The sequence below is a fragment of the Aotus nancymaae genome, unplaced genomic scaffold (genome assembly GCF_030222135.1).
Source record: "Aotus nancymaae isolate 86718 unplaced genomic scaffold, 86718_ANA_hifiasm-v0.15.2.pri h1tg000155l, whole genome shotgun sequence".
NCBI classification, from domain to species: domain Eukaryota; kingdom Metazoa; phylum Chordata; class Mammalia; order Primates; family Aotidae; genus Aotus; species Aotus nancymaae.
Genome location: NW_026988570.1, coordinates 780,054 through 795,900, shown reverse-complemented (window position 1 = coordinate 795,900; position 15,847 = coordinate 780,054). Strand labels below are relative to the sequence as shown.

The following is a 15,847-nucleotide window of genomic DNA, read 5'->3' as shown; positions in this document are numbered from 1 at the left end:
GTTACCACAATCCTTAACAATCTGAATAGTTAGAATAGAACTGTAGCATACAGCCTGTTGGTCACAGGAACAAGAACTATTTGTTCATTTGCATCTCATCAAATTCTTACATGCACTGATTCAACCAATGAGCCAAAACATTGGGTCCAAAAATGTTTATTTTGGACTTCTGTAACTCTAAAGTCTATCCAGCATAGTTAACTGTTGAAGTTTGTCCAGCTGACCAGTGCATAGGGTGGTGGTACCAAGTGTATTGGCTTTCCCACCATACACACTCATGGAATCCACAGTACCACATGCCATCCAGTCAATGGCTCCACACTAATCTCTTTTATTGTTCCACTTTTAGTGTATGTGCTGCCAAAGTGAGCACCATCTGTATTTCTTCAGGAGGGATATCTAAAAGGGGAACAGAAGGGAAAAGTGAATATATTGTAAATTTTGATATTCTAATCTCCCTCCAAAAAAGACTTGCCAGTTGGCAATCTTTTTAGTAGAATATGGTAATATGTACCCTATATCTCATACACATAGTATTAAGTCTTGAGTTTTTGCCAGTCTGATGGCAAATACTCTCATCTGTCAGAATATCTGATTTACACCCCCTCCTGTTTCCATGAGACCAAGGGGCCTGCTGAAGGCAGGAACGGAGGCTTTCCTTGGCCACATCTTCAGGGGTCTGGTTCAGTGCCTTGCATGTGGTAGTTGTAGAAATGACCTGTAAGAGAGCACCTGCTGCAGCATTCACCAGAAGGTGCTTCTGGATCTGGGAGTGCATGATTAATTCACTCTCCATCAGGGACCATAGGGTACCAAAAACCAAACCATGATCATGGAAATCCTCACTAACATTTCACCAGCTTTTCTAAAGTTTTCAGAGTAGTGACAAATGTGTCTGTAAATGAAGAACTCTTACTTAAACTGCTGAGTTGAAATTCTACTTTCTAAATGAATATGCCGTATACTGCACTGCTCAGGCAGATTTCCTATTTGTGAAGAGTTTGGAAAGTGGGGCTGCTGGCTTTATTTTTCTTAGTGACAGTATTTATTAAATGCCTGTTTGATAGCAAAGATGGTCTAGCTAGTGCTATAGTGTGAAGTGAAGGCCTGGAGGTGTAATCATATATTTAAGCCAGAAACCTGAAACTTTCCCAGGTTCTTCTCTCTTGCCCATCCAACAGTCATCACCAATATCTGTACATTGTTCTCTCTCTCTCTCTTTTTTTTTTTTTTTGAGATGGAGTTTTGCTTTGTCGCCTATGCTCAAGTGTAGTGGCGCTATCTCGGCTCACTGAAACCTCCACCTCCTGAGTTCAAGTGATTCTCCCACCAGCTGGGATTATAGGCACTCACCATCATGCCCGCCTCATTTTTGTATATTTGTAGAGATGGGATTTTACTATGTTGGCCAGGCTAGTCTTGAACTCCTGACCTCAGGTGATCCACCCGCCTCAGCCTCGCAAAGTGCTGGGACTCCCAAGTGTGAGCCACCATGCACGGCCCTGTATGTTGTTTTCAAATGTCAGTTGTGCTCATTTCTTCCTCTGCACTTCTGCTACCATGGCCTTAATTCAAGCTTTTCTGGTTCATCGTCAGGACTGTTGCTGTCACCTCTTAATTACGGTCCCAGCTTTCATGTTTTCATCCCCCTACTCCACCACCTTAGTGAGTGAGTCTCCACCTGGTGAGTAAAGGGTTTCTCCTAAAATACAGAGCTTCTTGTTCTTGGCATAACTCCTCACTACGTGCAGGTTAAAATCTACCATTTTACCCTGAAGTCTGAGACCTGTTGGGACTTCCGCCTAACCTTCCCAGGGTCTCTGCCTGCCTCACCTGCAAAGGAACCTGCTTGTGAGGCCTGATGAGCTTCTCACAGGCCCATGAGTGCACTGTGCTTTCTTGCCAAGCTGCCTTTCCATTGTCTGGAAGACCCCTGTTCACCTGACACACCAATCACGGCTGTCCTCTGAAAACCTTCCTGGTCACCCCTGTGTCTGTGTATTCACAAGGCCTCATCCCCAACTCCTATACCTCCCCATTGCATTGAAGCACAAACCATCTGTTTATTTGTCAGGCCTTCAAGAAGGCTTACTAACCAGGTAATTTTTTTTTTTTTAAGATGGGGTTTCACCATGTTGGCCAGGCTGGTCTCGAACTCCTGACCTCAAGTGATCCGCCCACCTTGGCCTCCCAAAGTGCTGGGATTACAGGTGTGAGCCACCATGGCCAGTCTTAACCAGGTGATTATTATGTATGATTTATTAATTAGGTTAGCCCCGTCACCCAGCATAGCACCTGGCACATAAGAACTATGTGAATTAACGAATGAACTAATGAATAAACAAATGAGTTACAGATCGTCCCCGAGTTTTAGGTCTTTCCACTGGGACAAAGGCACATCATGATAATGAAGTAACTTGTATTTATAAAATTATTTTACATTTAAACTCTTATCTCTTTTCTCATTTACATCTCCATCTGGTCCTGCAAAATTTTAGAACAGGATCTTTAATGTCCATTCTGCAGACACAAAGACTAAAATAAGTCCAAGGAGGAAGGGTGTGGGGCCCAGGCTCTGAGGATTGTGCTGGGCTCACAGGAGTTACTCTCAAGTCAGCTTGTTGCTGATTGTTCCCATGTGTCTGCATTTTGTAACATTACAAAAGAACTATGTAAAAACTTATTTTTAGTTAAATCTATTTTTAATTTTGAGGAAGCTTTAGTTTGATAACTGAGTCCCTCCCAGTAATTCATGTATAAGGAACTAGGTGCTGAGGTCGGCTTCTGGGGCCCTTGTGCCGAGCTCACATGCTGATGTAAATAAAGCAGTGAGTGTTCGCAGGGAGACACCATGCTATCTGAAATTGACCCCCAAATAAACTTTGCCTACCCCTTCTACTGAGGGAATGTTAAGTAGAGAAGTGGTTTAAGTAGCCAATTGTTTGGGCTGCTTTTAGAAAGCATTGTTTATGAACAGGAAGGTGGTGTGCCTTTTCCCTCTTGATACAAGTTTTTATTTTTCCTCTGTGTTGTATGAGCTTTCTTCAAGGAACATGAGCAGAGAAGTACTTTGTCCAAAGAATATTATTCTGAGTGAACAAAGCCAATCTCAAAGGTTACATACTGTACAATTCCATTTAGATAACATTCTCGAGAGGACAAAATTTTGGTAATGGAGAACATATCAGAACAATTTCAGGGGTTAGGTTTGGGGATAGGATGTTTCTATAAGAGGTAGAATGAGAGAACTTCTTTTTGGCGATGAGAAAGTTTTGTGGCCACAAATCCGTACCTGTCATAAAATTTCATAAACCTATACACTCAGTCTCCCTCCCCAAAATAAAACAAAGCAGAAACTGGTAAAATCTTAACAAGGTCTGTATTTTAGTTAATAATATTGTACCAAAGTCACTTTCCTGGTTTTTATCAGTATCCCAACGGTTATGTAAGATCTTATCATGGGGAAAAGCTGGGTGGAGGGTGCACAGTAACTCTGCTATTTTTGCAACTTCTTATAAGTCTAAAGTTATTTCAAAATAAAAAGTTTCCTTCTTTTTTAAAGTATTTTGTCATGGGCAAAACCAAATCTCAAAATAAAGAGCAGAACTACAAAGAGCTTTAGTTTCATGGTGTTCATTGGTGGAGTGCTTTTTTTTTTTTTTTTTGAGATGGAGTCTTGCTCTGTCGCCTAGGCTAGAGTGCAGTGGCACAATCTTGGCTCACTACAACCTCCGCCTCCTGGGTTCAAGCAATTCTCCTGCCTCACCCTCCTGAGTAGCTGGGACTGCAGGCACCCACCATCACACCTGGCTAATTTTTGTATTTTTAGTAGAGACAGGATTTCACTGTGTTGGCCAGGCTGGTCTCGAACTCCTGACCTCGTGATCTGCCCACCTTGGCCTCCCAAAGTGCTGGGATTACAGGCATGAGCCACCACACCTAGCCTGGAGTGCTTTACAAGTTAGCGGGTAAAAGCTCCAGCTTTGGCATGTAGACTGATGCCACTTTGCTGTCGTGTATCCCTGGGCAAGTTATTCTACTTCTGTTTATAAAATGAGGATAATAGCAGTGTCTACTACATAAAATATTGATGAGGTTTCAGTAAAATAATGAATGTAAAGCTCTTGGCACAAGGATTGCCTATAGGAATGATTGAAATGCTACCTATTATAATTTTTTTCTGTTGTTATTTTTACATGCAGTAGTTACTAACTCACTGTCAATTTTGATCTGCCTTTCTTTAAACAGTGGCAGGCTTGTGTTGATCTTTCTGGCTTTTCTTTTTTGAAAAATACTTATTTTATATTTAAAATCCACATCTAGGAAACAGCTAAGCTAGCTTTTATTTTAGTTAGTTGGATATGATTATAATATCCTTGTAATAACAGAAACAGTAATAATAACTGGAATTTATGCGAATTAGTTCATAATGCCCTCAGTACTTTCTGTGAAGAATTACTTTGAATCACATAGCAAGCTGTGATAATTAGCCAGTTTTGTTGTTGTGTTTAGAGACAAGGTCTTGCTCTGTCACCTAGGCTGAAGTGCAGTGATGCGATCTCGACTCACCGTAACCTCAATCTCCAGCACTCAAGCAGTCCTCCCACCTCAGTATCCCAAGTAGCTAGGACTACAGGGATGAGCAGCTTTTTTCAAATTTTTTGTAGAGACGGGATCTCACTATGTTGCCCAGGCTAATTAGGCATTTTTAATACCCATTTTACATAGCAGAAAAACATTTGGCGCTATTAAGAGACCTGCTTTCTTAAGGTCTGTTCTCCACATGGCAGCTGGAGCAATCCTGATAGATCTGGGTTTTCCACCCCACTCAGAGAAAAAGGCAAAGGCCTCTCCCACATGTTCCCTCTGCCTGGAACCTCCCCAGGCCCAAGAGTATCAACTTGGCCCATTTCCTTACCCCAACTCTTTCATCAGAGGCCATTTTTCAAGGAAACATCTCTGATGCCCTCTGCCCATCATTTAAAATTGCAACTTGCTTCCCTACCCGTCCTGACCCTTTGATCATCTTCTATTTCTCCACATTACTTATCACCTTCTAATAGAGCATACATCTTGCTTATTTATCAAAGTTATTATTTATTGCCCGTTTCCTCCTTGAAAAATGTGAGCTCTATAAGGGAGAGGATCTTTGTTTTATTCATGGATATATCCCAAGTTTCTGGAAAAAATGTCTGGCTTGTAGTAAATACTCGGTAAATATTTGTCACATGGATGAATGCAGAGCAGATAGAGAGTTCCAAGTTAAGAAACTACCTACACAGCATGATCTTGCATTCGTTGCTTCCTTTGGTAGAAAGATGGACACTAGGGAAAAAAGAAAAAGAAGGAACAGGATTGTTTATCTAGTTAATTAGCATGATTGCTTAATCCAGAACTCAAAGAACTGGCTCAGCTGTGCTCTTCAGAGTTGCTCCCTCAGCAATTCCGATTGTCCCTCCCTCAAGGGAATATCCTGTTACTGAATATTCCTTAAAAATATCTTTCAGAGCTGTGTTATAAATATCTTTTCTCAAACCAGTAGAGGACTAAGCAAGAGGGGCGTGCACCATCATAATAGAGTTGGGGGAAAAGGAGAAATTGCTGTAAGGGGCATGACCTACCCACTAGAAGAGGAGTTGGCTCAGGAGACTATGGAGGCTCCAGTTTCCTGGGGCCATTCAGGACAGAGTGGGTGGGAGGGTGGAGACATAGGGAAGTGGATGCTTTTCTCCCTGGAAAGCCACAGGGTTTGGGGCTATAAAATGTCAGGGTCTATTCCAGGCTGGTGGTTATTGTTCATCCACAGAGAGAGAACTGGCAAGTGATAGGGAACTGTCTTTTCCTAGTGTACACTCATTGCTGTGGTCAATCCAGGCTTATAAATGAGTGTCTAGTTGGGAAGCCATGAAAGTTTAGCTGAAAAAATTAAGCAAAGAAGACTATATTTTGCCCTGAGTGCCATCTAGTTTTGGGAAAAGTTATCTTTGGTTTGAAACAGTTTCCTCTTCTCTCTGCTGGCATCTATCTGGCCTATGGGCGCTAACCACCAGACCTTGTAAACTGTATTAATACATTGTTTAGCTACTGCTGGGCAATTCTGAATTGGTGTGAGTGTATTCTGCTAGGACATTTACTATAGGTTATGTTTTTGACCTTGTGTGCACTATGAAAAGAAACACACAGGAGAAATGACTGTCTGTTTGACCTGAAGTCATGTTCTGTGATAATGTTTTCCTTTCAGCACTGATAAGCCTAATAGGACTGAAGACCAGTGGGCCTGAATTGTGCTACTACTGTGGGATCCTATGACAGGATCTGTAACTTGCTAATGGATCTCAGTGAAATAAACCTCCTGTTTTATCACAGGGCTAGCTCTTCCCCTCATGACACGTTTAGAATGTGATTTTGTAGTTTGTATTCAAGGGTTTCCTAAGAGTTTAGATAAGAATAATTGAAGTCGGCCGGGCGGGTTGGCTCACACCTATAATCCCAGCACTTTGGGAGGCCGAGACAGGTGGATCACAAGGTCGAGAGATCGAGACCATCCTGGTCAACATGGTGAAAACCCATCTCTACTAAAAATAGAAAAAAATTAGCTGGGCATGGTGCCGCGTGCCTGTAATCCCAGCTACTCAGGAGGCTGAGGCAGGAGAATTGCCTGAACCCAGGAAGCGGAGGTTGCGGTGAGCCGAGATCGCGCCATTGCACTCCAGCCTGGGTAACAAGAGTGAAACTCTGTTTCAAAAAAAAAAAAAAAAAGAATAATTGAAGTCAAATCACTAATTTTAACCTGCAAATGTCTCCTCCAATATGTAAAAAAGATAGGTTAATAAGTAGCTCCCTGTATCTTCTGATTGAACCAAAGCCAATTTTTTCTAAATATAAGCCAGTTTTTGCCGGGCGCGGTGGCTCACGCCTGTAATCCCAGCACTTTGGGAGGCCGAGGCGGGTGGATCACAAGGTCAAGAGATCGAGGCCATCCTGGTCAACATGGTGAAACCCCATCTTTACTAAAAATACAAAAAATTAGCTGGGTATGGTGGCGTGTGCCTGTAATCCCAGCTACTCAGGAGGCTGAGGCAGGAGAATTGCCTGAACCCAGGAGGCGGAGGTTGCGGTGAGCCGAGATCGCGCCATTGCACTCCAGCCTGGGTAACAAGAGCGAAACTCCGTCTAAAAAAAAAATATATATATATATATATGCCAGTTTTTGCAAGTTCATGCAACCTGGTGGGTGAAATGGGCATCTCACTTGGGAGCTTAGGATCTGGAAGGTTCAAAGGGATGCCAAGGCATGAAAATCAAAGTGTCAGAGGCTTCACCATGAAACAGTGATCAGCAGAGCACGGATCCTTGGAGCGATCAGTGTCTTGGTCCTCATCCTGTACATATCTTCTTTCTTAGAATCAGTGCTTGTCATAGTGCCCAAAGTCCAGATATCACTCCAGTTCTCCCTTTCCACCTCCTGTTTTCCTTTCATCTCTTCCTTGCATTACTAAAGAAAAAAGACCTCTCTCACCTGTCAATGAGTATAATCAATTCAGAAGAAAATATTTTCGCAATTTCAAGGTATATTTTCATTGCCAATAAGTTCCCATGATTTGATTAAGCAAAAACTTTCAAATGTGTACCATTAGGATGAAATTATTGGGAGGAGTAGAAGGGTCATGGTGGAAAACTTCTCGCTGCTGGGGAAGAGTTGTTTCAATGGGTGTTGGTGTCAAGATATTCAATGTACCTCAAATTACATTCTTTGAAGCTGTTTAAATTATAAAAACTTTAAGGATGCAAACTTCAAAATGTGTCAGAGGCCACATGTATTTTTCAAAATTCTCTAGGAGGAATATAAGCAGAAGATATAAAGACCCCGAGGCAGAGTATCACAGGGATCCTTTTATAGATGTGCGTGTAATGGGTGTAAGAGAAATATTCTTCCTCAGTGCAATAAATATTTTCTAAGTCACTATACAAACTAGTAGCAATTTCATGTCTCACTTGAGAGGAAGTGACAAAAATACGAAAAGAGATGGCTTTTTAGCTGGGCATAGTGGCGTGTGCCCGTAATCCCAGCTACTCGGGAGGCTGAGGCAGGAGAATTGCCTGAACCCAGGAGGCAGAGGTTGCGGTGAGCCGAGATCGCGCCATTGCACTCCAGCCTGGGTAACAAGAGCGAAACTCCGTCTCAAAAAAAAAAAAGAGATGGCTTTTACCAGGAGTTTTTGTTTCTTAGCACTTTAAATTTTCAAGAGAATTTAACTAAGCAATCTAGCTTAGGGTTCTCCTCCAGTCTGAGTATAGTATTCCTCGTCTTGGAAAATTAAGATCCTGTGAAGTATCTGTCAAATTCTCTGTATAATACAATGTTATTTTGGAAGAAATGAAAGGTCACTACCGAATCATAGGACAGAGATGCATGGGTTTGTTTTTCCCTGAGGGACCCATGTCTAGTCAGGAAAATGCAGACACTGGTGACAACCTTCTACTAGATGGAAAATTACCAGCACTGATTTTCTTTTTTACACACATTTAACCTTTCAGGAGAAGTACTGATGTAAAAGGGATCAGATATGCATTTTTTCTACCGCTTCTCCCAGACACAGCTCTCTGCCACGTAGTGGCCACTTGGCTATAGCCCTGGCACAGTCGTGGCCACGCAGGCATCCGACCAGGAACAGCCTTTCTCTGCTGTGCTTCCCTTGGCAGTTTTTTTCCCTTTCATTCTTCAAATTTTTTATTACTCCATTAGTGACAAGCTTTGAGTTTAAAAAGATCAGATGGAAAATTTCCTAAACATGTAGACAGAAGAAAACAAAATAAGTTTTTCTGCTAAGAAGCAAATGGTGGCATATTTTCAACAATTTTATGAAGATACTACTGTGTGCCAGATGATGTTTTTGTGTGCCAGATGATGTTTTTGTGTGCCACAGATATAGAAGTTTTCAGATTCAACTAAATGATATATACTGTATAGTTGTATTTTTAAAAAATAACCATTCAGGCCAGGCGGAGTGGCTCATACCTGTAATCCCAGCACTTTGGGAGTCCGAGGCGGGTGGATCACCTGAGGTCAGGAGTTGAAGACTGGCCTGGACAACATGGTGAAACCTGTCACTACTAAAAATACAAAGTTACCTGGGCGTGGTGGTACATGCCTGTAATCCCAGCTACTCAGGAGGCTGAGGCAGGAGAATCACTTGAACCCTGGAGGTGGAAGTTGTAGTGAGCTGGGATTGCATACTGCACTCCAGCCTGGGGGACAGAGTGAGACTCAGTCTCAAAAAAAAAAAAATCAAATTTTAGGATTGTTTTAGACATATAGAAAAACATTGGAGATAATATGGCAAATTCCTATAAACCCCATCCCCACTTTTCCCTGTCATCAGCGTCTTGAATTAGTGTGGTACATTTGCTACAATTGATGAACCAATACAGATACATCATCATTAACTAAGGTCTGGACTTCAGTCACATTTCCTTAGCTTTTTACCTTCTGACTTTTTCTGTCCCAGGATCTCATCCGGGACACCATAATGCATTTGGTAATCTATGTCTCATTAGGCTCCTCTTGGCTGTGACAATTTCTCAAACTTTCCTTGTTTTTAATGACCTTGACAGGTTTTAGGTCTTACTGGTCAGGTGTTTTGTAAAATGTCCCACAATTTGGAACTGACTGGTAGTTTTTTTTTTTTTTTTTTTTTTGAGACAGAGTTTCACTGTTGTTACCCAGGCTGGAGTGCAATGGCATGATCTCGGCTCACCGCAACCTCCGCCTCCTGGGTTCAGGCAATTCTCCTGCCTCAGCCTCCTGAGTAGCTGGGATTACAGGCACGCACCACCATGCCCAGCTAATTTTTTGTATTTTTAGTAGAGACGGGGTTTCACCATGTTGACCAGGATGGTCTCGATCTCTTGACCTCGTGATCCACCCACCTCGGCCTCCCAAAGTGCTGGGATTACAGACTTGAGCCACCGCGCCCAGCCTTGACTGGTAGTTTTTTCATGATTAGCCTGGGTTTTTTGTTGTTGTTGTTGTTCTGAGGAGGAAAACCATAGAGGTGAAGTGACATTTTCATCACCTGTTATCAAGAGTACGTTCTGTCAACATGATGTATCACTTGATCATCCAGCTCAGGTAGTCTGTCGGTTTCTCCACTTAGTTTTCTTTTTTTTGTTCTTATCATAACGTACTTGTTGGAAGGGGTCACTGTGTGCAGCCCATGCTTAAAAAGTGGGAAGTTATGCTGCAGCGCTTTGAGGGCAGAATATCCAATAAACTATTTGGAATTATTCTGCAAGAAGATTTGTCTATTCTATCCAACTTATCTAAGTATTTATTGATATCAGTAGAGACTCCTGGGTATTTATTTTCTTCTTTGGGTTATAATCCAAAGCTACTTTATTTTCTTGCTCAAATTGTTCCAGCTTTGGCCATTGGGAACTCTTTGAGTTAGCTTCTCTGTCTCTTTGACATAACCCATTATTGTCTTTCTGTGTGTACATGTGTGTATATGTTACGTGTTGTGTTTGTTTTATATTTTACTCCAGTCTCATATATTTCCTGCACCAATCTGAGAATCAGCCATTTCTCCAAGGAGCCCTGGTTCCTTTTGTTGGAGAATGGCATTAGAAACCAAGATCTGGGTAACTTCTCTTCCTTTCTATTTGAAATTAATAAATCAGTTTTTTAAAGATGTCTTCAAACCTCTGAAATGTTAGCATTTTTCATTTAGCACTAGTGTCTTCTCTTTGATTAGTTATAATCCCTTGCATCTATATAATACATCCTTGTGAATTGACCAGTTTTTACTATTAAAAAATGATTAATTACAACAAATCATCTGAAAATTTTAAACTGTGGCTTTTATTTGCTATTTTTGGTATTCTGAAATATGCATAGCGTATGGCACTGTATGTACTGGGGGGCTAGGCAGCAGGATGGGGTAAGCCTCAGAATCCACTTTCCTTGCTATTGGGGCCAGAGATTTGCAGTAGAATTCTAAATGATCCTGCTTTGTTACTTAATGTCTCACCATTCAGGATCTGAATAAATGAAAACATCTACCTTTTGGGCCCATGGCTACCTTGCTTTTGGTGCCTTGGGTTCAATCCCAGGTTTGTTTCTCTATAGCTAGGCACACCTTTTAAATTAACTTTGCACTATTGACCAAAAACAATGAACCAAGAAATAAAATAATGCTAAGACAACCATAGAATTGTGGTAAACAGCAGTCTGTTTCTCTGCTGCTGGTGTCATGCGTCTCCTTCCATTCCAGGCCTGACAGAGATGGCGGTCTTCAGTTGTGAGGCCCACAATGACAAAGGGCTGACTGTGTCCAAGGGAGCGCAGATCAATATCAAAGGTAAGCATCAAGGCTGGGTTCCCCATGCATGTTCTGGGAGCTGGGGAGGGTGCTGTGTGAGCTTGCAGCCAGCTGCCAGAGTGTGGGTCCTGGCTTTCTCACTGATGTTCTTTGTGACCTTGGACAACTCTTGGTTTCAGTGTTCCCCTCTGAAAAGTGGAGATAATGACAGAATCTACCTATTGTTGAGGCTGATTGATTCAATACAAGTGAAAGTACTCAGAAGTTCCTGGCATATAGGTCCTTGATAAACATTCACCTCTTTAGTTCTGCTCAGTCCAAGAAGAAAATAAGCTAAAATGTTTTCCCTTGATCATATTAGTTCTTATTTTCACTTTTCCCTTTTCCACCCAAACTACTCATTAACCCTCGAAGAGCCCTGGGGATGAGGCTGGCTTGGGACATGATCTAGGAAATGGACCCTGTCCTTCCCAGGTCAGTGGGGGCCTGACATGAGTCTCTGCCACTGACTGACTCAGGGAGACAGAGGAAAAGCAGGGATCAGATCACTCTTCTTTGGAGTAAACTCCCTCTTCCTCTTGCTTCCTCTGAGCTAAAATTTCACTAGGCTGAACTTGCTTGGCAGTAAGTTATAATAACAGAATTAAAGGCACACATTTGAAGGCCCCCAGGCTAGTGGAGACATTTCATTCCAATCTACCTTATCCTCCTTTGTGTGATCAAAGGTATTAAACTTGAAATTTGAAAGAGAAGGAAAACCTACAAGTAGGCTTTTATCTCTTCTTAAATCATCCTCCTTAATGTATCATAGAAATTCAAACAAATTTTATGTTTTACTGTTTGATCTTAATTTAAATACTGAGAAGTAATTATTGGGCTCATGTTCCTTTCATCTATCCTTAGGAAAACAGTGCAAGGAAAAAACAGAGCTTCTTTAATAATGAATTAAAGGTTGAGTACATACAGAAGGAGATTCAAAATTACAAAAGAAGTTCTACTCAAAAAAGATGCTAATTTTAGTTTCAGCAAATCAGCGGGACAAAGGCTATGAAAGGGCATATTCTAAAAGTTCACTGGGATAAAAAAATAAGCAAACTAAAAGTTATTACTGGAGGAAGTGTATAACTTCCTTCCTTCATCACAAATCTCATTATTACAATTTCCAAAAGACATGTTGGGAATGTCAAAAATTTGTGAGTGGGTGTGAGTTTGTAAAGACATCTTCATAAAGTATAAACTTCTTAAAATTTAAAAATGTGTAAAATGAAAAGCACTTCTTCAATTTTATGCTTTACTCAAAATTTTAGCTAAGATTTTATTCTATTAGATCATTCCCAAAACTTCTGATTTTGGCTTTCATTTATTGTAAAATTTATATCAAAGAAACCAAGTCTCCCTTCTTCTAATGTGTAATTACTATGGTATATGTGGTCAAATTTTGGTCTGGAAAGGCAGGTATTGTAGGACAATTCCACAAATAATCTGCTGAGGGAAGTGAGTCAAATGCTATGCTAATTCTTCCCTACTCCCCAAGCTGTGTGTCTACTAGCAAAACCCAAACTCCTAAATGTGGCACCCAGGGCACGCTTGATGGTCTTAACACACCTTCCTCCTTCTCTCCTTCTCATCCCATTATCACCTTCACCCTTACCACAGCCTCCCTGGGCCTCATCTATGGCTCACCGTGTTTATTCCTCACTGCAGCTCCATGGAGCGGGGCTGTTACTATCCCCATTTATAGAGGAGAGAACCTTATGTAGTTGAAGACAGGGCATGTAGTTGTGCCTGGGGCCATATACCAGGTCAGGTGGTAGAGCAGACTCATAGTCCCTGCTGGTGTTCCCACCATCTGCTTGCTGTCCTTGGCAGTAGGCCTCCAGTGTTCTGTTAAGGGATGTAAGTGCCAGGGTCAGGCAGACCAGAGTTCAAGTCCCCGTTGTACTGCTTACAACCTCTCTGTGATCTTTGATAAGTTTTTAACTTCTCTGATCCTGTTCCCTTAACTGTAAATGGGGATTGTAAGACTACTTCTCTAACAGGATTCCAGGAATGATAAAAGGAAGCCCTCAAAGTGTCTGGCACATAGTAAGCACACAAATGTTAGCCTTCATTTTTTATTATAAGTGTAATTATTATTACAAATTCAATTCAGCACAAAGAAATAAGATTCCCCAAATTTAAGATCCTCCTTGGATTCTAATTGAAATAGCTACCCTTGATGCACCTGCAGCTGAGGTCGTAGCACACTCATTGGAGGCCACACCCCCTTCCCCCAGCAGATGCAGTTGGCTCATTTGCTTAAACGAATTCCTAGTGTTTCCTGGGCTTGGAAAGCTTCTCCTCCTACACACACACATACACACACCTGCACACACATGCACACGTGCACGTGCACACACACAGACACACTCCTGTGGCACCGCTCTCTTCTGGTCACAGGGCGCTCTTGTTCTCGGTTAACATGGGTCTCCCATACCAGGCCATGTGCTCCAGCAGGGCAGCGCTATGACTCTGTCTCTGTTTAGTGCACTAGTACCCAGCCAGATGCACATGGCAGGGTCCATGAACATCTATCTACTCAGTAAAGGGCATCAGTATTTCCACATCCTCTTCCAAGTCAAAGGTCTCCTCACTTCAACGGGTCTGCGTTCCACTTCTTCGGCCATTCACTGGAAGACTTAGTGCAGGCTAATACAATTACCCTTGAAAACATGTTTCTGTTTACTGATCTCAAGGAACAAAAATAGGTATTAATGCATTTGTTTGATAGCTGTAGACTCTCATGATCTATAACTGTGTTTGTGTGTGTGTGTGTGTGTGTGTGTGTGTGTGTGTGTGTGTGTGTGTGTGTGTGTGTTTGGTTTTATGCAGCAATTCCCTCCCCACCAACTGAAGTCAGCGTCCGTAACAGTACTGCACACAGCATTCTGATCTCCTGGGTGCCTGGTTTTGATGGATACTCCCCGTTCAGGAATTGCAGCATTCAGGTAAAGCTCCAGGGTGAAGAGGGAAGTAGCCATTTGGTGCTCTCTGTGGGTCTAGGGAATTTTTTCCTCCCAAGGATGGGCACAGAGGGCATTTCTCCACCTCCGTTCGGAGTCCCCTGACCTCCCTGCTTCTCGTGTCCAGCTGCATGCATCATCTCATGTCCATGCTCTGCCCATGACACTGTGTCCTCCTTCCTGTGCAAGGTTCAGGGCATCCAGAAGCAAAATGTGTTTCCAGGGGAGAACATCATGAGACTAGGGACAGTTCATTTTTAAAGCCCCAAAACACATCCCTCAATGAGGACTAGCTTGTGACTGGAAGTTGAAGAAGCCAGGCACTCCCCATTGTGGCTCCTCCTGGGCTGGTGGCCATGAAGGACAGAGGGCCAGCACAAGATAGGTCATCTGTGCTACTGAGTGTAGCGCCTTAGCTAGTGCCACAGGATCCTGGGCATTACACGCCTTGTGGAGTCTTCAGCCATTTTTCACTGCTGCCTAAAATGGGTATGAAACAGTACTATTAGCTATCCTAAAATGATATCTTGCCCATGATGTAAGCACTACTCTTGAGTGTTCACTTTATAAAAATGAAAATGGTGGCAGTAACATAACTATTTACTGAAGGACCTCAGTGACTCAGGGGCTTTGCAAACATTATCTTACTGAAAACACACCAGCACTGCAGACTCAGAGTACTCACACAGCCTATGAGTGGCAGAACCAGAATGAAGCCCAGGAAGCTCCAGTCCCTAAAGCAGTACTCAGAATCATCAGCTCTGCCATTGGGAGAGACATCACATTTGGGAGCAGGTTACCGAACATGCAGGAATTATCCACTAAAAATATGAACTCATTCTGACTTGTACTTTATCATGCAGTAGGGTCAGGAATTGGTTTACTAAATGCTTGGTCTCATTAGTTAAAAATATGTTAACCTGTCACAGGCCAGTCATGCTAACTCAGCTCAAAGAATTTTGTGTTGACTACCAGATGTTTTTACTTGGTAGTCAAATTAATTTCTCTGTTCTTAATACCTCCCACTCTTAACTAACAGCTGTTCCTTCCCTGAAGAGTAAAAGCCTATATTATCCCCAAAAAGCCTCCACCCTCACCAACCACCTCCAGCCTTTCTTAATTCTTGCTTAGTATTTTTTGTAAGCCTCCCAAGCACTGGTAAGTGTTAGAAATTCTTATTACATCTACAATTCCTCACGAGGAATGGCCTTTTTTTTTTTTTAACACCTTTTTTGAGATATAGTTTACTTTTCTTTCTTTTCTTTTCTTTTTTTTTTTTTTAATTTGAGACATAGTCTAACTCTTGCCTTGGCTGGAGTGCAGTGGCACAATCTTGGCTCACTGCAGCCTCTGCCTTCTGGGTTCAAGCAATTCTTCTGTCTTAGCCTCCTACTCACCATCATACCCAGCTAATTTTTGTATATTTAGTAGAGGCAGGGTTTCCCTATGTTAACCAGGCTGGTCTTGAACTCCCGACCTCAAGTGAGCCGCCCACCTCAGCCTCCCAAAGTGCTGGGATTACAG

At 42.1% G+C, this 15,847-nt stretch overlaps 1 protein-coding gene across 1 annotated transcript in view; it reads left to right on the top strand.

Annotated features, from left to right (window-relative positions):
- Positions 1-15,847, top strand: part of MERTK (MER proto-oncogene, tyrosine kinase) — a 133,270-nt gene that overhangs the window by 55,118 nt on the left and 62,305 nt on the right. The window contains exons 5-6 of the mRNA XM_064371695.1: positions 11,274-11,360; positions 14,193-14,308. Coding sequence (XP_064227765.1) covers positions 11,274-11,360; positions 14,193-14,308 — 203 coding nt within the window. The remainder of the gene's footprint in view (positions 1-11,273; positions 11,361-14,192; positions 14,309-15,847) is intronic.